This window comes from Argopecten irradians, chromosome 6 (genome assembly GCF_041381155.1).
Source record: "Argopecten irradians isolate NY chromosome 6, Ai_NY, whole genome shotgun sequence".
NCBI classification, from domain to species: Eukaryota; Metazoa; Mollusca; class Bivalvia; order Pectinida; family Pectinidae; genus Argopecten; species Argopecten irradians.
This window is the reverse complement of record NC_091139.1, coordinates 13,568,673-13,596,348: the sequence shown is the minus strand read 5'-3', so window position 1 is coordinate 13,596,348 and position 27,676 is coordinate 13,568,673. Positions and strand designations below refer to the sequence as shown.

Below are 27,676 nucleotides of genomic sequence, written 5' to 3'. Positions count from 1 at the left end.
TCTGTAAGAAAACTTTGTGTTTTGCTCTGGAAATGTAGTGGATATTTTTAATATCTAAAAAAGTAAAGTTTACACCCAGATATCGAGTGCGCAATAAAATCCCTATATATTCTCCAACCAGAAAATCTTAAACTTTATTTTATTTGACATTAAAGGCCCACTACCTTTCCGAAACGGCTTTTTATTTTTGAAACGGGAATGTAAAACGAGATCGATAATTTTGTAGAGTCGCAAAAGTTATTGACTTACCGTTAATACTACATATATCATCACCTTCTGAAAAAATTAATCAAAATTAATAAAATGTTAATTTTCATAACGCGGGTCGTCTTATGTTTCCCGCCGTCGTCCTAAATACGGCGCGGTAGTTGAATATCACTATACCAGACGGCAAAACAGTGAAATGACTCTCCACTGTTTTCATATATTACGCGGTAAAGCTTACATATGTTTGGTGTTGCAACCTCTTCTTAGGCCATCGGTATATATTTTATGATGTTATTAATGTTTTTAAGAAATCATTATATTTTGCTCCGGAAAGGTAGTGGGCCTCTTAGAACAAAATAGTTGGTAGTATTTCTCCCATAACACATATTCGTAAGTTCTCGTAAATTTAGCTTGTGAATTGGTGTACGTTTACGAGGTGTTCCGATTGAGAGCAACCAGAACAAAACATTTGGGGTATATTTCTAGCGTGACGCACGAATGAGGTCAACTCGTGTTTACAAGATACTTTGCATGGGACTGTGAAGGTAGCGTGTGGTATGTTATGGGTAATGATAATGTCATTTCATGTCATTCAGCTATTTCCCTACTTTTTTATTGGAAAATCTACTGATATACTAATTAAATTTACAGCTGAAAAATGGTATAAAATAGAATGTCAGATTGTTAATAGTAAAAGCTCAGGGGCTAGTACATTACTCCCTGTCTCACTAGTATTTCTGACCACAGGGACTTGTTGTAATAAGAATAAACCCATGTTACAATCATAACAATAGAGTCCGAACTGTCTTTCTGGCCAAATAAACTACTTTATTGACTCAATACATATTCAGGCTACAGACTGTGTATTAAACAGGAAACAACTTGACCACATAAATGACAAATAAAACGTTACATTAGCCAGAAACATGTTTCTGCATTAGGCCTAACCGTAAGACGTATGTGACAGGATGGATGTCATCCTCGACATTCAATGGGTTATTATCTCTGACACCTCTGGTCAACAAAACTGAAGGATCTGTGTGTGACAACAGATGATGAGGTACAATTTTAGTCCTTCGATGTTATACACTGTATGGTATATGATACAGAGGAGCAGGTACAGTTTTAGTCCTTCGATGTTATACTGTAGCAGGTACAGTTTTAGTCCTTCGATGTTATACTGTAGCAGGTACAGTTTTAGTCCATCAATGTTATACTGTATGGTATATGATACAGAGGAGCAGGTACAGTTTTAGTCCTTCGATGTTATACTGTAGCAGGTACAGTTTTAGTCCTTCGATGTTATACTGTAGCAGGTACAGTTTTAATCCTTCGATGTTATACTATAGCAGGTACAGTTTTAGTCCTTCGATGTTATACTGTAGCAGGTACAGTTTTAGTCCTCGATGTTATACTGTAGCAGGTACAGTTTTAGTCCTTCGATGTTATACTGTAGCAGGTACAGTTTTAGTCCTACGATGTTAGCAGTAGCAGGTACAGTTTTAGTCCTTCGATGTTATACTGTAGCAGGTACAGTTTTAGTCCTTTGATGTTATACTGTAGCAGGTACAGTTTTAATCCTTCGATGTTATACTGTAGCAGGTACAGTTTTAGTCCTTCGATGTTATACTGTAGCAGGTACAGTTTTAGTCCTTCGATGTTATACTGTAGCAGGTACAGTTTTAGTCCTTCGATGTTATACTGTATATGATACTGAGGAGCAGGTACAGTTTTAATCCTTCGATGTTATACTGTAGCAGGTACAGTTTTAGTCCTTCGATGTTATACTGTAGCAGGTACAGTTTATCCTTCAGATGTTATACTGTAGCAGGTACAGTTTTAGTCCTTCGATGTTATACTGTAGCAGGTACAGTTTTAGTCCTTCGATGTTATACTGTAGCAGGTACAGTTTTAGTCCTTCGATGTTATACTGTAGCAGGTACAGTTTTAGTCCTTCGATGTTATACTGTAGCAGGTACAGTTTTAGTCCTTCGATGTTATACTGTAGCAGGTACAGTTTTAGTCCTTCGATGTTATACTGTAGCAGGTACAGTTTTAGTCCTTCGATGTTATACTGTAGCAGGTACAGTTTTAGTCCTTCGATGTTATACTGTGTAGCAGGTACAGTTTTAGTCCTTCGATGTTATACTGTAGCAGGTACAGTTTTTAGTCCTTCGATGTTATACTATAGCAGGTACAGTTTTTAGTCCTTCGATGTTATACTGTAGCAGGTACAGTTTTAGTCCATCGATGTTATACTGTATGTACAGCAGGTACAGTTTTAGTCCTTCGATGTTATACTGTAGCAGGTACAGTTTTAGTCCTTCGATGTTATACTGTAGCAGGTACAGTTTTAGTCCTTCGATGTTATACTGTATGGTATATGATACAGAGGAGCAGGTACAGTTTTAGTCCTTCGATGTTATACTGTAGCAAGGTACAGTTTTAGTCCTTCGATGTTATACTGTAGCAGGTACAAGTTTTAGTCCATCGATGTTATACTGTATGGTATATGATTACAGAGGAGCAGGTACAGTTTTAGTCCTTCCATGTTATACTGTAGCAGGTACAGTTTTAGTCCTTCGATGTTATACTGTATGGTATATGATACAGAGGAGCAGGTACAGTTTTAGTCCATCGATGTTATACTGTATGGTATACGATACAGAGGAGCAGGTAAAGTTTTAGTCCTTCGATGTTATACTGTAGCAGGTACAGTTTTAGTCCTTCGATGTTATACTGTATGGTATATGATACAGAGGAGCAGGTACAGTTTTAGTCCATCGATGTTATACTGTATGGTATACGATACAGAGGAGCAGGTACAGTTTTAGTCCTTCGATGTTATACTGTAGCAGGTACAGTTTTAGTCCTTCGATGTTATACTGTGGTATATGATACAGAGGAGCAGGTACAGTTTTAGTCCATCGATGTTATACTGTATGGTATACGATACAGAGGAGCAGGTAAAGTTTTAGTCCTTCGATGTTATACTGTAGCAGGTACAGTTTTAGTCCTTCGATGTTATACTGTATGGTATATGATACAGAGGAGCAGGTACAGTTTTAGTCCATCGATGTTATATTGTATGGTATATGATACAGAGGAGCAGGTACAGTTTTAGTCCTTCGATGTTATACTGTAGCAAGTACAGTTTTAGTCCTTCGATGTTATACTGTATATGTACAGATGTTTTAGTCCTTCGATGTTATACTGTAGCAGGTACAGTTTTAGTCCATCGATGTTATACTGTATGGTATATGATACAGAGGAGCAGGTACAGTTTTAGTCCTTCGATGTTATACTGTAGCAGGTACAGTTTTAGTCCTTCGATGTTATACTGTAGCAGGTACAGTTTTAGTCCTTCGATGTTATACACTGTAGCAGGTACAGTTTTAGTCCTTCGATGTTATACTATAGCAGGTACAGTTTTTAGTCCTTCGATGTTATATACTATAGCAGGTACAGTTTTAGTCCTTCGATGTTATACTGTAGCAGGTACAGTTTTAGTCCTTCGATGTTATACTGTAGCAGGTACAGTTTTAGTCCTTCGATGTCTATACTGTAGCAGGTACAGTTTTAGTCCTTCGATGTTATACTGTAGCAGGTACAGTTTTAGTCCTTCGATGTTATACTGTAGCAGGTACAGTTTTAGTCCTTCGATGTTATACTGTTAGGTATTTGATACAGGTAGCAGGTACAGTTTTAGTCCTTCGATGTTATACTGTAGCAGGTATACTAGCAGGTACAGTTTTAGTCCTTCGATGTTATACTGTAGCAGGTACAGTTTTAGTCCTTCGATGTTATACTGTATGGTATATGATACAGAGGAGCAGGTACAGTTTTAGTCCTTCGATGTTATACTGTAGCAGGTACAGTTTTAGTCCTTCGATGTTATACTGTAGCAGGTACAGTTTTAGTCCTTCGATGTTTATACTGTAGCAGGTACAGTTTTAGTCCTTCGATGTTATACTGTAGCAGGTACAGTTTTAGTCCTTCGATGTTATACTGTAGCAGGTACAGTTTTAGTCCTTTATTTGATGTTATACTGTAGCAGGTACAGTTTTTAATCCTTCGATGTTATACTGTAGCAGGTACAGTTTTAGGTCCTTCGATGTTATACTGTAGCAGGTTACAGTTTTAGTCTTCGATGTTATACTGTAGCAGGTACAGTTTTGAGTCCTTCGATGTTATACTGTAGCAGGTACAGTTTTAGTCCTTTGATGTTATACTGTAGCAGGTACAGTTTTAGTCCTTCGATGTTATACTGTAGCAGGTACAGTTTTAGTCCTTCGATGTTATTACTGTAGCAGGTACAGTTTTAATCCTTTGATGTTATACTGTAGCAGGTACAGTTTTAAGTCCTTTGATGTTATACTGTAGCAGGTACAGTTTTAATCCTTCGATGTTATACTGTAGCAGGTACAGTTTTAGTCCTTCGATGTTATACTGTAGCAGGTACAGTTTTAGTCCTTCGATGTTATACTGTAGCAGGTACAGTTTTAAATCCTTCGATGTTATACTGTAGCAGGTACAGTTTTTAATCCTTTGATGTTATACTGTAGCAGGTACAAGTTTTAGTCCTTCGATGTTATACTGTAGCAGGTTACAGTTTTAATCCTTTGATGTTATACTGTAGCAGGTACAGTTTTAATCCTTTGATGTTATACTGTAGCAGGTACAGTTTTAGTCCTTCGATGTTATACTGTAGCAGGTACAGTTTTAGTCCTTCGATGTTATACTGTAGCAGGTACAGTTTTAGTCCTTCGATGTTATACTGTAGCAGGTACAGTTTTAGTCCTTCGATGTTATACTGTAGCAGGTACAGTTTTAGTCCTTCGATGTTATACTGTAGCAGGTACAGTTTTAGTCCTTCGATGTTATACTGTAGCAGGTACAGTTTTAGTCCTTCGATGTTATACTGTAGCAGGTACAGTTTTAGTCCTTCGATGTTATACTGTATGCAGGTACAGTTTTAGTCCTTCGATGTTATACAGTAGCAGGTACAGTTTTAGTCCTTCGATGTTATACTGTATGGTATTGTTACAGAGGAGCAGGTACAGTTTTAGTCCTTCAATGTTATACTGTAGCAGAGGACAGGTTACAGTTTTAGTCCTTCGATGTTATACTGTAGCAGGTACAGTTTTAGTCCTTCGATGTTATACTGTAGAAGGTACAGTTTTAGTCCTTCGATGTTATACTGTATGGTATATGATACAGAGGAGCAGGTACAGTTTTAGTCCATCGATGTTATACGCGTTGGTATATTGATACAGGTACAGTTTTAGTCCTTCGATGTTTATACTGTAGCAGGTACAGTTTTAGTCCTTCGATGTGTTATACTGTAGCAAGGTACAGTTTTAGTCCTTCGATGTTTACTGTATGGTATATGATACAGAGGTAGCAGGTACAGTTTTTAGTCCTTCGATGTTATACTGTAGCAGGTACAGTTTTTAGTCCTTCGATGTTTATACTGTAGCAGGTACAGTTTTAGTCCTTCGATGTTATACTGTAGCAGGTACAGTTTTAGTCCTTCGATGTTATACTGTAGCAGGTACAGTTTATAGTCCTTCGATGTTATACTGTATGGTATATGATACAGAGGAGCAGGTACAGTTTTAGTCCATCGATGTTATACTGTATGGTATATGATACAGAGTAGCAGGTTACAGTTTTAGTCCTTCGGAATGTTATACTGTAGCAGGTACAGTTTTAGTCCTTCGATGTTATACTGTATAGCAGGTACAGTTTTAGTCCATCGATGTTTATACTGTATGGTATAAGATACAGTGGAGCAGGTACAGTTTTAGTCCTTCGATGTTATACTGTAGCAGGTACAGTTTTTAGTCCATCGATGTTATACTGTATGGTATATGATACAGAGGAGTACAGTTTTTAGTCCATCGATGTTATACTGTAGCAGGTACAGTTTTTAGTCCTTCGATGTTATACTGTTATGGTATATGATACAGAGGAGCAGGTACAGTTTTAGTCCTTCGATGTTATACGGTAGCAGGTACAGTTTTAGTCCATCGATGTTATACTGTATGTTACAGCAGGTACAGTTTTAGTCTTCGATGCTTACTGTTAGCAGGTACAGTTTTAGTCTTCTGTGTTATACTGAGTAGCTGGTACAGTTTTAGTCCTTCGATGTTATACTGTAGCAGGTACAGTTTTAGTCCTTCGATGTTATACTGTAGCAGGTACAGTTTTAGTCCTTCGATGTTATACTGTAGCAGGTACAGTTTTAATCCTTCGATGTTATACTGTAGCAGGTACAGTTTTAGTCCTTCGATGTTATACTGTAGCATGTCAGTTTTAGTCCTTCGAATGTTTATACTGTAGCAGGTACAGTTTTAGTCCATCGATGTTATACTGTGATGGTATGTATATGATACAGGAGGAGCAGTACAGTTTAGTCCTTCGATGTTATATTGTAGCAGGTACAGTTTTAATCCTTCGATGTTATACTGTAGCAGGTACAGTTTTAGTCCTTCGATGTTATACTGTAGCAGGTACAGTTTTAGTCCTTCGATGTTATACTGTAGCAGGTACAGTTTTAGTCCTTCGATGTTATACTGTAGCAGGTACAGTTTTAATCCTTCGATGTTATACTGTAGCAGGTACAGTTTTAGTCCTTCGATGTTATACTGTAGCAGGTTACAGTTTTAGTCCTTTGATGTTATACTGTAGCAGGTACAGTTTTAAGTCCTTTGATGTTATACTGTAGCAGGTACAGTTTTTAGTCCTTCGATGTTATACTGTAGCAGGTACAGTTTTAGTCCTTCGATGTTATACTGTAGCATGGTACAGTTTCTAGTCCTTCGATATGTTATACTGTAGCAGGTACAGTTTTAGTCCTTCGATGTTATACTGTAGCAGGTACAGTTTTAGTCCTTTGATGTTATACTGTAGCAGGTACAGTTTTAGTCCTTCGATGTTATACTGTATGGTACAGTATAAGTATTCGATGTTTAGCAGTACAGTTTTAGTCCTTCGATGTTATACTGTAGCAGGTACAGTTTTAGTCCTTCGATGTTATTCTGAGGTAGCAGGTACAGTTTTTAGTCCTTCGATGTTATACTGTAGCAGGTACAGTTTTAGTCCTTCGATGTTATACTGTTACTGTAGCAGGTACAGTTTTAGTCCTTCGATGTTATACTGTAGCAGGTACAGTTTTAGTCTTCGATTGTTATACTGTAGCAGGTACAGTTTTAGTCCTTTGATGTTATACTGTATAGCAGTACAGTTTTAGTCCTTCGATGTTATACTATAGCAGGTACAGTTTTAGTCCTTCGAATGTCATATTACTATAGCAGGTACAGTTTTTAGTCCTTCGAATGTTATACTGTAGCAGGTACAGGTTTTAGTCCTTCGATGTTATACTGTAGCAGGTACAGTTTTAAAGTCCTTCAATGTTATACTGTAGCAGGTACAGTTTTAGTCCCTTTGATGTTATACTGTATAGCAGGTACAGTTTTAGTCCTTTGATGTTATACTGTAGCAGGTACAGTTTTAGTCCTTCGATGTTATACTGTAGCAGGTACAGTTTTAGTCCTTCGATGTTATACTGTAGCAGGTACAGTTTTAGTCCTTCGAATGTTATACTGTTAGCAGGTACAGTTTTAGTCCTTCGATGTTATACTGTAGCAGGTACAGTTTTAGTCCTTCGATGTTATACTGTAGCAGGTACAGTTTTAGTCCTCAATGTTATTTACTGTAGCAGTACTGTATTTAGTCCTTTGATGTTATACTGTAGCAGGTACAGTTTTAGTCCTTCGATGTTATACTGTAGCAGGTACAGTTTTAGTCCTTCGATGTTATACTGTAGCAGGTACAGTTTTAGTCCTTTGATGTTATACTGTAGCAGGTACAGTTTTAGTCCGAACTCGATGTTATACTGTAGGCAGGTACAGTTTTAATCCTTCGATGTTATACTGTAGCAGGTACAGTTTTAGTCCTTCGATGTTATACTGTAGCAGGTACAGTTTTATAAGTCCTTCGATGTTATACTGTTGCAGGTACAGTTTTAAGTCCTTCGATGTTATACGGTAGCAGGTACAGTTTTTTAGTCCTTCGATGTTTTACTTGTAGCAGGTACAGTTTAGTCCTTCGATGTTTTACTGTAGCAGGTACAGTTTTAGTCCTTCTGATGTTATACTGTAGCTAGGTACAGTTTTTAGTCCTTCGATGTTATACTACTGTTTTAGTCCCTTCGATGTCATATACAGCAGGTTACAGTTTTAGTCCTTCGATGTTATACTGTAGCAGGTACAGTTTTAGTCCTTCGATGTTATACTGTAGCAGGTACAGTTTTAGTCCTTCGATTATGTTTATACTGTAGCAGGTACAGTTTTTTTAGTCCTTCACGATGACATATACTGTAGCAGCTGGTACAGTTTTTTAGTCCCTTCGATGTTATACTGTAGCAGGTACAGTTTTAGTCCTTCGATGTTATACTGTAGCAGGTACAGTTTTAGTCCTTCGATGTTATACTGTAGCAGGTACAGTTTTTAGTCCTTCGATGTTATACTGTAGCAGGTACAGTTTTAGTCCTTCGATGTTATACTGTAGCAGGTACAGTTTTAGTCCTTCGATGTTATACTGTAGCAGGTACAGTTTTAGTCCTTCGATGTTATACTGTAGCAGGTACAGTTTTAGTCCTTCGATGTTATACTGTAGCAGGTACAGTTTTAGTCCTTCGATGTTATACTGTAGCAGGTACAGTTTAGTCCTTCGATGTTATACTGTATGGTATATGATACAGAGGAGCAGGTACAGTTTTAGTCCTTCGATGTTATACTGTAGCAGGTACAGTTTTAGTCCTTCAATGTTATACTGTAGCAGGTACAGTTTTAGTCCTTCGATGTTATACTGTAGCAGGTACAGTTTTAGTCCTTCGATGTTATACTGTAGCAGGTACAGTTTTAGTCCTTCGATGTTATACTGTAGCAGGTACAGTTTTAGTCCTTTGATGTTATACTGTAGCAGGTACAGTTTTAGTCCTTCGATGTTATACTGTAGCAGGTACAGTTTTAGTCCTTCGATGTTATACTGTAGCAGGTACAGTTTTAGTCCTTCGATGTTATACTATAGCAGGTACAGTTTTAGTCCTTCGATGTTATACTGTAGCAGGTACAGTTTTAGTCCTTCGATGTTATACTGTAGCAGGTACAGTTTTAGTCCTTCGATGTTATACTGTAGCAGGTACAGTTTTAGTCCTTCAATGTTATACTGTAGCAGGTACAGTTTTAGTCCTTCGATGGTATATGATACAGAGGAGCAGGTACAGTTTTAGTCCTTCGATGTTATACTGTAGCAGGTACAGTTTTAGTCCTTCGATGTTATACTGTAGCAGGTACAGTTTTAGTCCTTCGATGTTATACTGTAGCAGGTACAGTTTTAGTCCTTCGATGTTATACTGTAGCAGGTACAGTTTTAGTCCTTCGATGTTATACTGTAGCAGGTACAGTTTTAGTCCTTCGATGTTATACTGTAGCAGGTACAGTTTTAGTCCTTCGATGTTATACTGTATGGTATATGATACAGAGGAGCAGGTACAGTTTTAGTCCTTCGATGTTATACTGTAGCAGGTACAGTTTTAGTCCTTCGATGTTATACTGTAGCAGGTACAGTTTTAGTCCTTCGATGTTATACTGTAGCAGGTACAGTTTTAGTCCTTCGATGTTATACTGTAGCAGGTACAGTTTTAGTCCTTCGATGTTATACTGTAGCAGGTACAGTTTTAGTCCTTCGATGTTATACTGTAGCAGGTACAGTTTTAGTCCTTTGATGTTATACTGTAGCAGGTACAGTTTTAGTCCTTCGATGTTATACTGTAGCAGGTACAGTTTTAGTCCTTCGATGTTATACTGTAGCAGGTACAGTTTTAGTCCTTCGATGTTATACTGTAGCAGGTACAGTTTTAGTCCTTCGATGTTATACTGTAGCAGGTACAGTTTTAGTCCTTCGATGTTATACTGTAGCAGGTACAGTTTTAGTCCTTCGATGTTATACTGTAGCAGGTACAGTTTTAGTCCTTCGATGTTATACTGTAGCAGGTACAGTTTTAGTCCTTCGATGTTATACTGTAGCAGGTACAGTTTTAGTCCTTCGATGTTATACTGTAGCAGGTACAGTTTTAGTCCTTCGATGTTATACTGTAGCAGGTACAGTTTTAGTCCTTCGATGTTATACTGTAGCAGTACAGTTTTAGTCCTTCGATGTTATACTGTAGCAGGTACAGTTTTAGTCCCTTCGATGTTATCTGTAGCAGGTACAGTTTTAGTCCTTCGATGTTATACTGTAGCAGGTACAGTTTTTTAGTCCTTCGATGTTATACTGTAGCAGGTACAGTTTTAGTCCTTCGATGTTATACTGTAGCAGGTACAGTTTTAGTCCTTCGATGTTATACTGTAGCAGGTACAGTTTTAGTTCCTTCGATGTTTATACTGTAGCAGGTACAGTTTTAGTCCTTCGATGTTATACTGTAGCAGGTACAGTTTTTAGTCCTTCGATGTTATACTGTAGCAGGTACAGTTTTTTAGTCCTTCGATGTTATTGTATAAGTATGTAGCAGGTACAGTTTTTAGTCCTTCGATGTTATACTGTAGCAGGTACACAGTTTCAGTCCTTCGATGTCATACTGTAGCAGGTACAGTTTTAGAGTCCTTCGATGTTATACTGTAGCAGGTACAGTTTTTAGTCCTTCGATGTTATACTGTAGCAGGTACAGTTTTAGTCCTTCGATGTTAATACTGTAGCAGGTACAGTTTTTATCCTATCGATGTTATACTGTAGCAGGTACAGTTTTAGTCCTTCGATGTTATACTGTAGCAGGTACAGTTTTAGTCCTTCGATGTTATACTGTAGCAGGTACAGTTTTAGTCCTTCGATGTTATACTGTAGCAGGTACAGTTTTAGTCCTTCGATGTTATACTGTAGCAGGTACAGTTTTAGTCCTTCGATGTTATACTGTAGCAGGTACAGTTTTAGTCCTTCGATGTTATACTGTATGGTATATGATACAGAGGAGCAGGTACAGTTTTAGTCCTTCGATGTTATACTGTAGCAGGTACAGTTTTAGTCCTTCGATGTTATACTGTAGCAGGTACAGTTTTAGTCCTTCGATGTTATACTGTAGCAGGTACAGTTTTAGTCCTTTGATGTTATACTGTAGCAGGTACAGTTTTAGTCCTTCTATCCTGTACCCATCATGTAATGCGATATATGTATGCAGAGAGGCCTGTACAGATTTAGTCCTTCGATGTTATACTGTAGCAGGTACAGTTTTAGTCCTTCGATGTCATACTGTAGCAGGTACAGTTTTTAATCCTACTCGATGTTATACTGTACCAGGTACAGTTTTAGTCCTTCGATGTCATATGTATGGTATACTGATACAGAGGAGCATGGTACAGTTTTAGTCCTTCGATGTTATACTGTAGCAGGTACAGTTTTAGTACTACGATGTTATACTGTAGCAGGTACAGTTTTAGTCCTTCGATGTTATACTGTATGGTATATGATACAGAGGAGCAGGTACAGTTTTAGTCCTTCGATGTTATACTGTAGCAGGTACAGTTTTAGTCCTTCGATGTTTATACTGTAGCAGGTACAGAGTCCTAGTCCTGTCGTATGTTTATGTTATACTGTAGCAGGTACAGTTTTAGTCCTTCGATGTTATACTGTAGCAGGTACAGTTTTAGTCCTTCGATGTTATACTGTATGGTATATGATACAGAGGAGCAGGTACAGTTTTAGTCCTTCGATGTTATACTGTAGCAGGTACAGTTTTAGTCCTTCGATGTTATACTGTAGCAGGTACAGTTTTAGTCCTTCGATGTTATACTGTAGCAGGTACAGTTTTAGTCCTACGATGTTATACTGTAGCAGGTACAGTTTTAGTCCTTCGATGTCATATTGTATGGTATATGATACAGAGGAGCAGGTACAGTTTTAGTCCTTCGATATACGATAACAGTATATACACTGTGGCTGACTGTGTGGCTTTGAAGTTGGATATCATTCTCTTTGTAAGGAAACTTTCAAAGGAAGTTTCCACAGTTCATGATTGGTCAGATTATTTCTCCTGAACTGTTGTCACCATGAGATAGCCCTGAGGTGCATATAACGACAGTGATAGTATCTCCTGGAGTGTTGAGGATGGATGTATTGTACAATGTAGGACATGACAGTAGGACACCGACATATAAGGTAACACTTAGTAGAAGGCACTTTCCTGCCCCCCCATTCTAGGTACATTTTATGTTATGTAATATGCTGATTTTTTCAGGTGTTTGATGGTTCAGGTAGATTTAAAGTCAACATGGAACTCGGCTTAGCTTTTGATGATGAGGATTTAGAAAGTTCTACTAAATCAAAGACAAGTCAGCCAGTGTCTTACAATGCTAAGTTTTGTCCACCCAAGGTGAGATGTAGAACTATCTGATGATGACATGTACAGCGACTCTACATTCTACTATGTATCCACTTCCTACACTATTACCCTACCTAAAAAACCCTATTTTTTGCCACTATATTGCCTATAATGTTTCTATATAAATTTTTCTATGTCTCTACTTTCAGCTATGACTCTACTTTCTACTATGATTCTACTTTCGACTACGACTCCTTCTACTATGACTGCATTCTATTATGACTTCATTGTACTATGACTCCACTTTCTACTATGACTCCACTTTCTACTATGACTCCACTTTCTTCTATGACTCCACTTTCTACTATGACTCCACTTTCTACTATGACTCCACTTTCTACTATGACTCCACTTTCTACTTTCTACTATGACTCCACTTTCTACTATGACTCCACTTTCTACTATGACTCCACTTTCTACTATGACTCCACTTTCTACTATGACTCCACTTTCTACTATGACTCTACTTTCTACTATGACTCCACTTTCTACTATGACTCCACTTTCTACTATGACTCCACTTTCTACTATGGCTCCACTTTCTACTATGACTCCACTTTCTACTATGACTCCACTTTCTACTATGGCTCTACTTTCTACTATGACTCCACTTTCTACTATGACTCCACTTTCTACTATGACTCCACTTTCTACTATGACTCCACTTTCTATTATGGCTTCACTTTCTACTATGACTCCACTTTCTACTATGTCTCTACTTTCTACTATGACTACTTTCTACTTTGACTACTTTCTTCTAATAATCTACTGTCAGTGGTTTAATTAGCTGATACTAGTGACAAATACACAGCCTGCCAGATATTAGAATACTGAGGTGACCTACAATGACTCCACTTTCTACTATAACTCTTCTTTCGACTATGCCTCCTTTCTACCATTACTCCTTTCTACTATGACTACTTTCTACTATGACTCTATTTTAAGTGGTTTAATGATGCTGATACTAGTGATAGATACACTGTCTCCCAGATATTAAAATACTGAGGTGACCACTATGACGCCACTTTCTACTAAGTTTCCTTTCTACTATGACTTCTTTCTTCTTTGACTCTACTTTCCACTTCTACTCTTTTCTGATATGACTCCATTCTACTATGACTCCTTTCTACTATGGCTCTACTTTCTATTATGAACTATTTTCTTCTATGACTCCTTTCTACCATGTCTCCTTTCTACCGGTACTATGACGTTACTTTCAGTGGTTTAATGATACTGATACTAGTGACAAACACACAGCCTCCCAGATATTAGAATACTGAGGTGACCACAATGACTCCACTTTCTACTATAACTACTTTTGATAATGACTCTAAAACTTTCTATTATGGCTCTATAGCTACTTTCTGCTATGACTATTTTCTACTATGACTATTTTCTACTAATGATCTACTTTCAGTGGTTTAATGATGCTGATACTAGTGACAAACACACGGCCTCCCAGATATTAAAATACAGAGGTGACCACTCCTACCTGAACAAAGAATACGCAGCAGCAATAGAACACTATGAGGAATCTCTAGGTATGTGATGAATGTGGGGGGTCAGTGAGGAATCTCTAGGTATGTGATGAATGTGGAGGGTCAGTGAGGGAATCGAATGTGGATGGTCTCTCTAGGTATGTGATGAATGTGGATGGTCAGTAAGGAATCTCTAGGTATGTGATGTAATGTGGAGGGTCAGTTTGAGGTGAAAAGATCTGAAGTTTGATTTGCTAAAGTTCTCTGCAAACTGCAACTTCATATACATCTTCTTACAAAATTGCTTACTTGCGAATATTTTTCAGATATATTTATTATCATATGAATGTGAAAGGTCAAAATCAGAAATTATTTTGGTGATAAGTGTCTCTTAAATCTGTCCTTAGTTAAATATGTAGACTGTAAAATTTGAATTATTTGTGAAATGGAAATTTTTGCTTACTAGTATTTTATCTTCATTAAATCTCTGCAAATGTATATATATGCAAGTGCAATTTTTTGACATGAGAATGATTAGACTATAGATGTATAGAGCAAAAATTGTCCCTCTGTGAACAGAAAAAAATGGTAAACAGATCAATGTCTACAGTAAGCTCAAATTTGATACAGATATTTCTACTGAGTGTTCTTACTGTGATCAATGTATCAGTTGTAAGGTCAGAGGTCATGTTGACTTTATTTAGAAAATTGTTTGAGTGCCCTAACTTGATTTGTAGATGACCAATCTGTGTATTTCCTGTCTTACAGATAAACTACCAGCTAACAATAAAGGGATGAAGAGGGAACTGTTGGAGTGTCAGGCAAGGAGTTACGTGGCCCTGAAGATGTACAAGGAGGCCCTGCAACTAGCATACCAACTAGTGAGTAATGGGCATAAAAACAATATCTTATTGATCTGAGTAAATAAAAAACATTTATATTTGTAACAGATAAAAAGTAGTCAAAGTCCAGGTGACATTTCAACACCATTTGATGCAGTTTACTATATAATTGACCTCTGTAACAGTACTCTTCTTTATAAAGGACATTTTGCTTTGTCTCTTGGTGACCTTTATAGGCAGGTATAACTGTACTGTAATATTGATAATTAATTTTTCTTTGTTTTCATACCAAATCTGGCTTTCTGATTTGCCAATATTTTTTTTTGCATACCACTATGAAAAAAATCAGAGAATGGCGCAAAACCTGATGTATCGTGACATCACAATAGAGACATTGATGTTGCGTATTGATTCGGAAAAAAAAGCAATCCCTTGAAAAACCACTATCAATGTTACATTTAAAACATACTTCATTTTATCAAATTGAGTATTAGATTAATTATATAGTATTGATGTCATTACCGTTTTTCTTTGGTTTTCATACCAAATCTGGCTTTCTGATTTGCCAATATTTTTTTTTGCATACCACTATGAAAAAAATCAGAGAATGGCGCAAAACCTGACGTATCGTGACATCACAATAGAGACATTGATGTTGCGTATTGATTCGGAAAAAAGAATCCCTTGAAAAACCACTATAATGTTACATTTAAACATACTTCATTTTATCAAATTGAGTATAAGATTAATTATAAGTATTGATGTCACTATTTTTTGATTTTATTGGTTTATGAAAAAAAAAATTGTTTGTAAACTTTTGTGAGAATCCGTTACACAGATTCACACAGTTTGCTAACAAATTGTTTTTTCATACCCGATTATCGGGGCCTGATAAAATGAAAAAATAGTGACATCAATGGTTACTGTCGACGCGGGATAACTTCGAAAGGCTCGGCTGCATTACTTCCTCGATATGTGGATGAACTAGTTACCTGTGTATCTATACACACGAGTGTGGTTAATTTATTCTGGGAATGCAGCGCTTGTTTTCATTGGTCGATTCATTTCTATAAAAACGCCCATTTCCTCAAAAAATAAGCTTCAGAAAAAACGTGCGTTCGAACTATCCGAGTTGAAATTGGTATTTAAAAATCAGTTTCAGTACCGATACATATCTGACATAAGCGACGTAAAGCAGAAAATTTCTAGGAAAAGCACACATTTTGCTGATTTACCTGAAAGATGAATTCTCCATTAACGTGAGCATTTATTTGTACATCTAATTAGAAATCTAACATGTAAGGTAGGCCTTATGTTAATTGTGTAACAGAAGCCATGCGTGTAGTCAAAGCCCCAAAACAGCACCGTTGATCGAGGCCTAAGAATCTACGACGACGTCCGTAATTATTTACTGGCAGTAAACCACAGAAAATCTAGTTAAGTATTAGTCCTTTGTTATATTTCGTAACTAAACATGTTTTTTAATTATAAAAAGAGTTGGTTGCTTTTACGAAACTGCTGCTGAAAATGTTAACATTCTGTTCGTAAAATTAGGTCACAATCGAACTGTCAGATTGTCTACCCCGTGATCGCAGATTGTCTACGTCTAAATTAGATACAGATTATGTTGATATATTTAAACTGATGAAAAGTATGCACGTTTACGTTTACATTGTTAAAATATTACCAACAAGTGGATTGTTTTGGCCGGAGCTGAATATCCAGCGTGCTCGCTGACATGACACCGCGTAACTGGCTTGCCCAAACCAGCGTACGGTACATGTTTACATGTAATAAGACCGAATGTTGAATTTTAATGTCAATTTTAAGTGATATCTTTATCTAGATTGGGCCTAAGGAACATTGGCGATTTCTTCCACGTACATAAAGTACAAATATGTACATTGTTGGGGTGCTGTTTTGTGCACAATCTTTCAGTGCAAATAATTTTATTTATTACTTAAAATGTTCATTTTAATTCATTAGCTGTTGTAATGATCATTCATTCAGTCTTTAATTCAAAAATCTTTGTGGCAGTATTCAAAATACCGTCATTTATGGGGATCCCATTGTGCCGATTTGCCGACAAAAATCTTACCTTTACTTTGATCATTTGACGTGTTCGAACTGTCATTAGTTAAAGAATTATTTTTTTTCCCTAAAAAATGTGTGTTTGAACTCTCCGTCGGTTCAAATTAACCGGGACATTACCATACAGTATATATGTAAAGTTAATATTAAAATATCGAGTTGTTTGTTCTACACCGAAACTGAGAGGCCATGTAACTACGCCGTCACATCTCGGTGATTACTGAATTGAAGAGTTTTACGTGCTGTCATTGTTGTTTATGGGGCGGGGCTTATGAAGTCAGACTCGACCAATCGCCACGCGCATACTGTTATCCCATTCAATTTGTGCCTGTTGTGATGAAAGGAACTTCCTCCGTCTGTCTAGTTAGTACTTCACCTGTGCCTTTCGAAGTAATTCCGCGTCGACAGTAAATGAAATAATAAAGTTATACCTTCCACAATTTCGTTAACCAAGGCTATTAACCAATGCTTTCAGTACAATTCTCTTCATAACTGTGGCACTTACAACTGGGTACTTTCTTTCCTGGTTTGGAACTTCCCACTTATTCTGTGGGTATAGACACATGGTTCCTCTTTATTTTAAATGATTCCACTTTTGTGATATAAAGTCACTCTGTATAATAGAAATAATTCATATTCATGATTCCATGGCAACCACAAAAAAAAAAGTTTCTGCACAACAAAAATTTTCATTTTTTAATGAAATATCTTCTACCATTGATTGGCAATATGATGTGCTTTTAAAATCATTCTTATTTCTAAGATTGATTGTTGATTATAAATTGTGATAGCAGAGCAAGTTGAAAAATGCCAAGGCAAAAAAATGAATTGATACACAACCACAAGGTCGTGTTGGGAATAAGTGCACAATTAAGTTGTGTAGCAGGTGATGGTCACCACCACAATATCACAGGCTATTTCAAAAAGTCTCTGTAAATTTTTAGCCCTATAACACTTGATTTAAAACTTTTGTGCAAGATTTTATTATCTTAATTAAACTTTTGAGAAATTGATTATCTTCCTATTCATATACAGTATTCGACCCAATAAGCGCCCATGTCCCTGTAAGCGCCCCTCCCTCTTTTTAAGGCCTCGATTTCAATTGTCCACGCATAAATAAAGACCAAAACTACACAAAACTGTATAGATTTGCAATAATTTCGTCAAGTTTTATTAGCACCTTTTCATTTTTCAATTTTTCAAACGCCCTGGGCGCTTATTGGGTCAAATACGGTAACAGAAAATCATGATACATGTATATAACTTTTAATCATGTTTAATTCCTGCAGAAGGACAGTGCGTCCAGTCCTGACCAGCACTTTCAGTCATGGGTCCTTCTGGCATACATACAAGAGGATGCCCACGACTGGTCAGGTAGATATCATCATTAGTCCTATGTATGACCTATACTATTAAAATGTTTCGCAGATTAAAAAATTGAATAGAATTACCCATTATTTTATGTAAGTTCTATACACTCAAAAGTGAATAGTGGGGCAAAGGAAGGCTAAAGTTGGTGAATAGAAAAATAAAATTTCCCTTCAAAATCGCTCTGTATGCAAAAAATTTAATTTATATCATAGGAATCCTAAAACGTCCTCTCGGCTGGCTATGTCCGTGTTGATATTTCCACGCAGCCTCAATTTCAAAGACATAGGCAAATTTATTTTTATAACCAAGCTAAATTTACAAGACGCTTTTCCATACTTTCAATGGTCAAAACTGGACAACATAATTAAGCAGAACTTCACTGTCATTAAACAGAACCTGACTATCATTTTGATATGAAAAGATTTTTGGAAGGCCAATGAACTAATTTAAATTTGTCTTCTTTGCCTGACTATTCACTTTAAATTTGCAGGATGTATATTTCATGGTTTCTCTAACAGAACATATTTGAAAAGTTTTGCGATACACTGATTCCTATGTATGCAATGTATGCAATATTACACTTTTGAATAACAGTAGTGAAATCCAAAATATTTCGTTTGGTGATTTGAATTCATGGATCTCTGGAAAACTGAGAATATAGCAAAAATAAACCATCAGATTTATATGTTATATAGTACATTCGTAAACTTTTGCAAATTTACCTGATTTTGTTTTTCAGATTTTGAGGAGAGCGTTAAACAGCTGTTATGTTTTCACCCCGACAGTGGAAACCTGTGGAGAAGGTTGGGTCAGTGTTACTGGTACCAGTACAGACACCACAGTCAGGGGTCACCACAGTACTGTCAGCTCGTCACCTGTCTTATACGCTCAAGGTCAAACTACATAACAAAATTAGATGCCTCGATTTTGTATTCATTTGAAACGAAATTGAATAGAATTACCCATTATTTTATGTAAGTTCTATACACTCAAAAGTGAATAGTGGGGCAAAGGAAGGCTAAAGTTGGTGAATAGAAAAATAAAATTTCCCTTCAAAATCGCTCTGTATGCAAAAAATTTAATTTATATCATAGGAATCCTAAAACGTCATCTCGGCTGGCTATGTCCGTGTTGATATTTCCACGCAGCCTCAATTTCAAAGACATAGGCAAATTTTATTTTTATAACCAAGCTAAATTTACAAGACGCTTTTCCATTCTTTCAATGGTCAAAACTGGACAACATAATTAAGCAGAACTTCACTGTCATTAAACAGAACCTGACTATCATTTTGATATGAAAAAAGATTTTTGGAAGGCCAATGAACTAATTTTAAATTTGTCTTCTTTGCCTGACTATTCACTTTAAATTTAAATTTGCAGGATATATATTTCATGGTTTCTCTAACGAGAACATATTTGAAAAGTTTTGCGATACACTGATTCCTATGTAATGCAATGTATGCAATATTTACACTTTTGAATAACAGTAGTGAAATCCAAAATATTTCGTTTGGTGATTTGAATTCATGGATCACTGAAAACTTAGAATATAGCAAAAATAAACCATCAGATTTATATGTTATATAGTACATTCGTAAACTTTTGCAAATTACCTGATGTTGTTTTTCAGATTTTGAGGAGAGCGTTAAACAGCTGTTATGTTTTCACCCCCCGACAGTGGAAACCTGTGGAGAAGGTTGGGTCAGTGTTACTGGTACCAGTACAGACACCACAGTCAGGGGTCACCACAGTACTGTCAGCTCGTCACCTGTCTTATACGCTCAAGGTCAAACTACATAACAAAATTAGATGCCTCGATTTTTTATTCATTTGAAACGAATTTCATTTTATTTCAATTCTCTTTAGTGGGTGTTTTAGCTTTGTCTATTCATTGATAACTTTTCCTTCAAATAACTTTGTCAGAAAACCCTAGAAGACAAATTAAATTGCTTGATATTGGACCTGTTGGTCTTAAACACTAGTCTCAATTGCTGTGACCTTCAAATTCATATGTATCAGCATTCTCCAAATTCATTTAAAGCAAAACGATACATGAAATAGAAGCCCAAGAACCCTGATATATAATGTAGCTTCAGATGATCAAAGGACAGATTATATGCATGACCTTGACCCTGATTGAAGGTCATAGTAGTGATGAAGTCTGGAACCAACTTTTCCTCAATGGTGCTGGTGTGTAGTACAAAGTAGTTACTTCAAATGTAAGAGTTTGACCTTCATTCAAAGTAAATTAAGGAAACATATTCTGTGTTATTTTGTTGCACAGTAACTGTAAGCCCCATGTGGATTAAGACCTTATATTGGGTCTGTAACAAGTAAGAAATGGCAAACAAAGAAAGATCAATATTTTGATATGAATGTTTCTTTTCTCCAGGTTATTGTACTACAGCGTGCGCAGGTCTGTTGGAATGTTTGTGGCAGAGAAACATAAAGAGTATCAGAAACAGGCAAGTATTACAGCTGATATCCTCAACTGTAAGACATGGAAATTACTTGCCTAAAATTTAATTTTAACTGAATTGTGAGGAGGGTCAATCATGATAGTTGATACAGTATATGGAAACTAGAACTCTAGATAGATCTTGACTCCATATTATTATTTTCACCTCCGCAAAATTGATATCGATGCAAGATAGAATTTAAGTATCATAGGTACAGTACTGTATCTAGTAGGTTAATTTCTTTCTATAGAATTTGGAACTTCAGAATATTGAATAGTTGGTACAGTCAAACTTGCCTTATTGACTACCTCTGTATACAGACCACCTGATAGATAAGACCAATTTCTTGGTGTTCCATTTCAGCACAATTTGCCCTGTGTAAGTTAACTTGAGTGTTTGTTATAGACAGGTTTGACTGTCTTGGTTATACATGTAAAAGTGTTGTGACATATAATTATTATGTTGATATGAGATGAGGATAGTGGTAACACATTTTCCTGTCATTGAGATGTCCCAATCCACAATTGCATGTGGTACCAGTACACCCGACTACCTGGTACCTGTTATTTCCTTGGGTACGTACGCCCACATTATACCCTTCATGCTCTTCACATGGGGACCAACAAGCATCTTTATGCCTTTCTCCACAATAGCTTTAATTTATCTTTTAATCAATACTGTCCCAAGGCCCTGGTATGACGTATTTATAATGTGACGAAAGATTTATTCACATTCAAAGTGGCCTTGTGTGTTGTTATGGACCTATTATAGACTATAACTTTTATCCATTGTTTTCATCAGATAGAAGAACAGATCACAGAACTGAATGTCAGCGAAGAAATACTACAAAAGGCCAAGAAGGTATAAATATCACATTTTAAATATATAAGCTTTCTGACAAGCAGAGATTGAATTGTTTGAACATTACTATTTAAGTTTATGAATATTTGTATATACCCTGTAAGGGTTACAAGTTATTGTTTGAAAAATGTTACTAAAAGTTAACTTTATGTGGTCACACAATGGAACATTTTTTAACTTTCAAGGTCAGCCGCCGGACTTTCTTATTCTAAATATTCTTTGACTTAAAAACACATCCTACTGAATGTGAATTACAATGAAAATTGAACCCACTACCAAGTATCACATTAAAGTTATTAATTGATGAATCTCATTTTTAAATGTCTTCAAGTTTCTGAGCCACGATATGTCTAAAAGTGAGCAGCCCGAAGGGGGAGATAAATCCGTACAGGTCAGTACATGCTAATAGTTTAACACTATATTACTAATAAAGTTGTCTATAATCTTATAGGTTATAAATGTTAATATTTTTCTCTAATTCTAAAGTTTGAATTAAATCTATTTAACAATCTTAATGCAAGAGCACTGAAAACGATTTTCAATTTGAAATGTAAACTATCACAAAACAAAATCTAAAGCCAGAGTAACTTTGGCATGTAGAATTCTGAAGTGCTCATACATAATATTGGGTCTTTAGTACATGGTGTACATCCTTACTTTTACATCTGTCCTGTGAAATACATTTATTGTGTCGCCTAGATATTTCCTGTTATCGGTATGCAGCCATGTTTTTCTTTTTTTTCTTTTGTGCTCAGCAGAAAAAGATGGAGGTTAAAGATTTTGACAAGCGATGGTTTTCCTGGGCAGAAGACGTTTTCCCAACTTGAGGATAACTATTTCATTATAAATCAGGTATGTGAATTAGTCACACTTTCTAAGAACAGTGGTGTTTTATATAGAAACCAAACAAATGATTCAGGATATCTGAAATATTTTAATGTCACAGACACAGTTAATACAACACTTCTGACACAAATATTGCACTTCTGGAAAAAATCAGCACGTGGTCCACATTATGGAATGACTTAAAACATAATTTTAAGAAAGAAAATCACAGACTTGATAATTTACTAATAACACATCTTTCAGTAAATTAAAGGGTAATAATCCTAAAAGTCATTAAAATGTGTTAACAAAATCCTGTAATACCGTAACTCAGGCCATTTTGAGGCAAGCCACCGGAAAGCCATCTCCCTTGTACCGACTGACCAAATCAAGGAGTGCTTGTTTCTTGTGAAGGGCGCGAGATGATTCCAGTTCGTATAGGGTACACAGATTGAACAGTATTCCCTCGTGTAGGTTCCTTATAGGGTCCTCGTGAACCAGAACCTCAAGTGTTTTCAGAGCATCGCGTAGCTTTCCTAGATACAGCGAACACACCGCCATGTTATTGACAGCCTGCAAGGCAATTAAAGAAAATATATAGAAAATTTAATCTAGACAGATGTTTCGGTATCGAAAAATAATTGATGGTCACTCTATGCTACATTTAAGGTGTTGCACTATCAACTGCAGGACTCTGATGATAGGGAGATATTGGATCCATCTGAACAAATTGACATTTCATTCCCAACTTCAGGACTCTTTCTTAGAACATAGAATGTGAAAAGATTGTGAAAGAAATTTGAATATTTTGAGCAATATATGTATACCATCTATAGGTTTAATTATGAATGTACATGTATACATATAGTATTGTACTAACCATTCACATACAAACTAACAGTATGAATTCTCATCCCCTATGGTTCCTATGTTGTAGGTAGAAGCAGTGATGGACATTGTGAAAGCTGTTCTAAAATGTACTAGACTGCAGACTCCACTTCCAGCGTCAGTGATAGTCTAGATAACCTTGAAATGGACCTACATTTTCTATATACAGAGACTCTGAAAACTCCTTTTCAGATGTTTAGAACCTTGGAATTCAACAGGTCACAGAAGTAGAATCTGATAAAATCGGAATCGGTGTATCAAGTAATCAAGATGTTTAGATTGTGCTGGAGGGTTGGAAGGTATTTGTGTGGTGCGTGAGAGCCTCCTTGTGAGGGACCATTCATTATTTATATGAAGGCTGATCTCAAGGTCTCGACCTTTTCAGTCTACAAATACATGTCTGGTTAATGAAATGTTTCTTTGTGAATTAAAGACATTATCTGAAACAATAACTGAAAATGTTGAATAGAATAGAAATCAACATGTCAAGTGATCAAGACCCGGCAGCCAAAGTAACATTAAAATACTATCTTATACAGAAATAAATTTTGAAGTTAGCAATGAATTTGATAAATACTTACAGAGGCGTTCGTGGGGTCGTGTTCTACCGCTGTTTTGAAATTTTGGTAGGCGTCTGAGAAGCTGTTAGTACACATAGACTCTAGTCCCCTGTTTAACAGTAATGTGATTGGGTACAAGCAATCATTTTACAAATAAATCTTAAAGTTGAATAGTCGGGCAAAGAAAACCAGTCTAAATGCGTTCATTGGCCTTCCAAAAGTTCTCACTTATTAATACGACGGTCAAGTTCTGCTTAGTTTCCCAGTTCTGACCATTAAAGTAAAGAAAAGTTGAAAGCATTGAAAGCGAGGCTACGTGGAAATGTAACCACGGATATAGTGAGCCGGGAGGACGTTTTAGAATTTCCATACTTTAAATTAATTTCTTCGTACGCAGACAGATTTTGACGAGAGATTTTATTTTTCCATTTCATAAGAAATTATACTGGATACATTCACACCATTTTTACCGACTTTAGCCATCCTTGCCCGACTGTTCACTTTAAACACTTTAATAATGGACTGGTTGTTTTTGATCTATAAGTTCACACACCTACAGTTAAACATGGTCATAATGAATCTCTGGCGACCAACAAAATCATTTTGTTTTAAACTTAGATCTTTATATATATATTAAAGATATATGAAATCTTGACGGAATCAAAATGGCTAAATTATGTTTATGAAGTCACTGTATATCATGTTCATTATAAACATGTTTTACTGTAGTATGATGAAATATTGATTAACTTTGACTTAAGACAGCACAGATTTTACTTTATCCTATATATACTACATGTAGTGTTTAGCTTGAATGATTGCCAGATATATTTAAAAGTGAACAGAGGATTACTAATAACCAATTGGTACTACCTATAGTTAGAACACTCTTACGATGTTCTGAATGAGCAATTAAAACACATCACATTTGCTTATTTACATATTTTTCCTATTTGACCATGGTAAGCAAAATATCTCTTTTAAACTAAAATCTGTACTTATACTACTTGATGCTGAAACTAGTACAGTGTAACTTGTCTATACTGGATATCAAAGGGACCAGCCTATGTGGCCGGTATAGACAGATTTCTGGATTACATAGGTTTTAATTAGTATTAATTAAGAAGGAAAATACCATGCACTTAGACTGATATACACAGGGATCCGGATTAGACAAGGTTCGGATTTGATGAGTTTCAATATATCAAGTATGTTCATATATTTTCTTAAATCCGTTTTACTGAACCAAGCAGTTGATTACAGTCTGTTAAGTAATTTATGGTAGCCGACTCTGTACGTAGGTTCTACAGGGTGTAATTATGGTAGCTGACTCACTTGTTAAGGTAGGTTTTACAGGGTGTAATTATGGTAGCTGACTCACTTGTTAAGGTAGGTTCTACAGGGTGTAATTATGGTAGCTGACTCACTTGTTAAGGTAGGTTCTACAGGGTGTAATTATGGTAGCTGACTCACTTGTTAAGGTAGGTTCTACAGGGTGTAATTATGGTAGCTGACTCACTTGTTAGGTAGGTTCTACAGGGTGTAATTATGGTAGCTGACTCACTTGTTTAAGGTAGGTTCTACAGGGTGTAATTATGGTAGCTGACTCACTTGTTTAGGTAGGTTCTACAGGGTGTAATTATGGTAGCTGACTCACTTGTTTAGGTAGGTTTCTACAGGGTGTAATTTATGGTAGCTGACTCACTTGTTTAAGGTAGGTTCTACAGGGTGTAATTATGGTAGCTGACTCACTTGTTTAAGGTAGGTTCTACAGGGTGTAATTATGGTAGCTGACTCACTTGTTTAGGTAGGTTCTACAGGGTGTAATTATGGTAGCTGACTCACTTGTTTAAGTAGGTTCTACAGGGTGTAATTATGGTAGCTGACTCACTTGTTTAGGTAGGTTCTACAGGGTGTAATTATGGTAGCTGACTCACTTGTTTAGGTAGGTTCTACAGGGTGTAATTATGGTAGCTGACTCACTTGTTTAGGTAGGTTCTACAGGGTGTAATTATGGTAGCTGACTCACTTGTTTAGGTAGGTTCTACAGGGTGTAATTATGGTAGCTGACTCACTTGTTTAAGTAGGTTCTACAGGGTGTAATTATGGTAGCTGACTCACTTGTTTAAGTGTTTAGGTAGGTTCTACAGGGTGTAATTATGGTAGCTGACTCACTTGTTTAAGTAGGTTCTACAGGGTGTAATTATGGTAGCTGACTCACTTGTTTAAGGTAGGTTCTACAGGGTGTAATTATGGTAGCTGACTCACTTGTTTAGGTAGGTTCTACAGGGTGTAATTATGGTAGCTGACTCACTTGTTTAAGGTAGGTTCTACAGGGTGTAATTATGGTAGCTGACTCACTTGTTTAAGTAGGTTCTACAGGGTGTAATTATGGTAGCTGACTCACTTGTTTAAGTAGGTTCTACAGGGTGTAATTATGGTAGCTGACTCACTTGTTTAGGTAGGTTCTACAGGGTGTAATTATGGTAGCTGACTCACTTGTTTAAGTAGGTTCTACAGGGTGTAATTATGGTAGCTGACTCACTTGTTTAGGTAGGTTCTACAGGGTGTAATTATGGTAGCTGACTCACTTGTTTAAGTAGGTTCTACAGGGTGTAATTATGGTAGCTGACTCACTTGTTTAAGTAGGTTCTACAGAGTATAATTATGGTAGCTGACTCACTTGTTTAAGTAGGTTCTACAGGGTGTAATTATGGTAGCTGACTCACTTGTTAAGGTAGGTTCTACAGGGTGTAATTATGGTAGCTGACTCACTTGTTTAAGTAGGTTCTACAGGGTGTAATTATGGTAGCTGACTCACTTGTTTAGGTAGGTTCTACAGGGTGTAATTATGGTAGCTGACTCACTTGTTTAAGTAGGTTCTACAGGGTGTAATTATGGTAGCTGACTCACTTGTTTAAGTAGGTTCTACAGGGTGTAATTATGGTAGCTGACTCACTTGTTTAGGTAGGTTCTACAGGGTGTAATTATGGTAGCTGACTCACTTGTTTAAGTAGGTTCTACAGGGTGTAATTATGGTAGCTGACTCACTTGTTTAAGTAGGTTCTACAGGGTGTAATTATGGTAGCTGACTCACTTGTTTAAGTAGGTAGGTTCTACAGGGTGTAATTATGGTAGCTGACTCACTTGTTTAAGTAGGTTCTACAGGGTGTAATTATGGTAGCTGACTCACTTGTTTAAGTAGGTTCTACAGGGTGTAATTATGGTAGCTGACTCACTTGTTTAGTAGGTCTACAGGGTTATTAGACTACAGGGTAGTTCTACAGGTTATGGTAGCTGACTCACTTGTTTAAGTAGGTTCTACAGGGTGTAATTATGGTAGCTGACTCACTTGTTTAAGTAGGTTCTACAGGGTGTAATTATGGTAGCTGACTCACTTGTTTAGTAGGTTCTACAGGGTGTAATTATGGTAGCTGACTCACTTGTTTAAGGTAGGTTCTACAGGGTGTAATTATGGTAGCTGACTCACTTGTTTAGGTAGGTTCTACAGGGTGTAATTATGGTAGCTGACTCACTTGTTTAGTAGGTTCTACAGGGTGTAATTATGGTAGCTGACTCACTTGTTTAAGTAGGTTCTACAGGTTAATTATGGTAGCTGACTCACTTGTTTAGGTAGGTTCTACAGGTGTAAT

General features: G+C 36.6%; 2 protein-coding genes across 2 annotated transcripts; one reads left to right on the top strand and one right to left on the bottom strand.

Moving 5' to 3' along the window:
• The first annotated feature begins 672 nt into the window (after positions 1-672).
• On the top strand, positions 673-24,954 carry LOC138325046 (uncharacterized protein C8orf76-like). Its single transcript, XM_069270405.1, has 11 exons — positions 673-773; positions 12,503-12,637; positions 14,064-14,187; positions 14,893-15,005; positions 18,347-18,431; positions 19,168-19,321; positions 20,823-20,895; positions 21,691-21,750; positions 22,082-22,141; positions 22,509-22,602; positions 23,513-24,954. The coding sequence occupies exons 1-10, from the start codon at positions 765-767 to the stop codon at positions 22,575-22,577; spliced, it is 882 nt and encodes a 293-aa protein (XP_069126506.1). The 5' UTR covers positions 673-764; the 3' UTR covers positions 22,578-22,602; positions 23,513-24,954.
• LOC138325045 (trafficking protein particle complex subunit 12-like) lies at positions 22,665-27,676 on the bottom strand. The gene is made up of 3 exons (XM_069270403.1): positions 27,649-27,676; positions 24,045-24,132; positions 22,665-23,148 (listed from the first exon to the last, which is right to left on the bottom strand). Exons 2-3 carry the CDS (start codon positions 24,117-24,119, stop codon positions 22,906-22,908), a joined length of 318 nt encoding a protein of 105 aa, XP_069126504.1. The 5' UTR covers positions 24,120-24,132; positions 27,649-27,676; the 3' UTR covers positions 22,665-22,905.

Coding starts and splice junctions, on each gene's coding strand:
- LOC138325046 (XM_069270405.1), top strand. Junction 12,638..14,063: donor CTAAGTTTTGTCCACCCAAG/GTGAGATGTAGA, acceptor ATCTACTTTCAG/TGGTTTAATGATGCTGATAC. Junction 19,322..20,822: donor ACCTGTCTTATACGCTCAAG/GTCAAACTACAT, acceptor TCTTTTCTCCAG/GTTATTGTACTACAGCGTGC.
- LOC138325045 (XM_069270403.1), bottom strand. CDS start 24,119: ATGTGTACTAACAGCTTCTCAGACGCCTACCAAAATTTCAAAACAGCG. Junction 23,149..24,044: donor ACGACCCCACGAACGCCTCT/GTAAGTATTTAT, acceptor ATTGCCTTGCAG/GCTGTCAATAACATGGCGGT.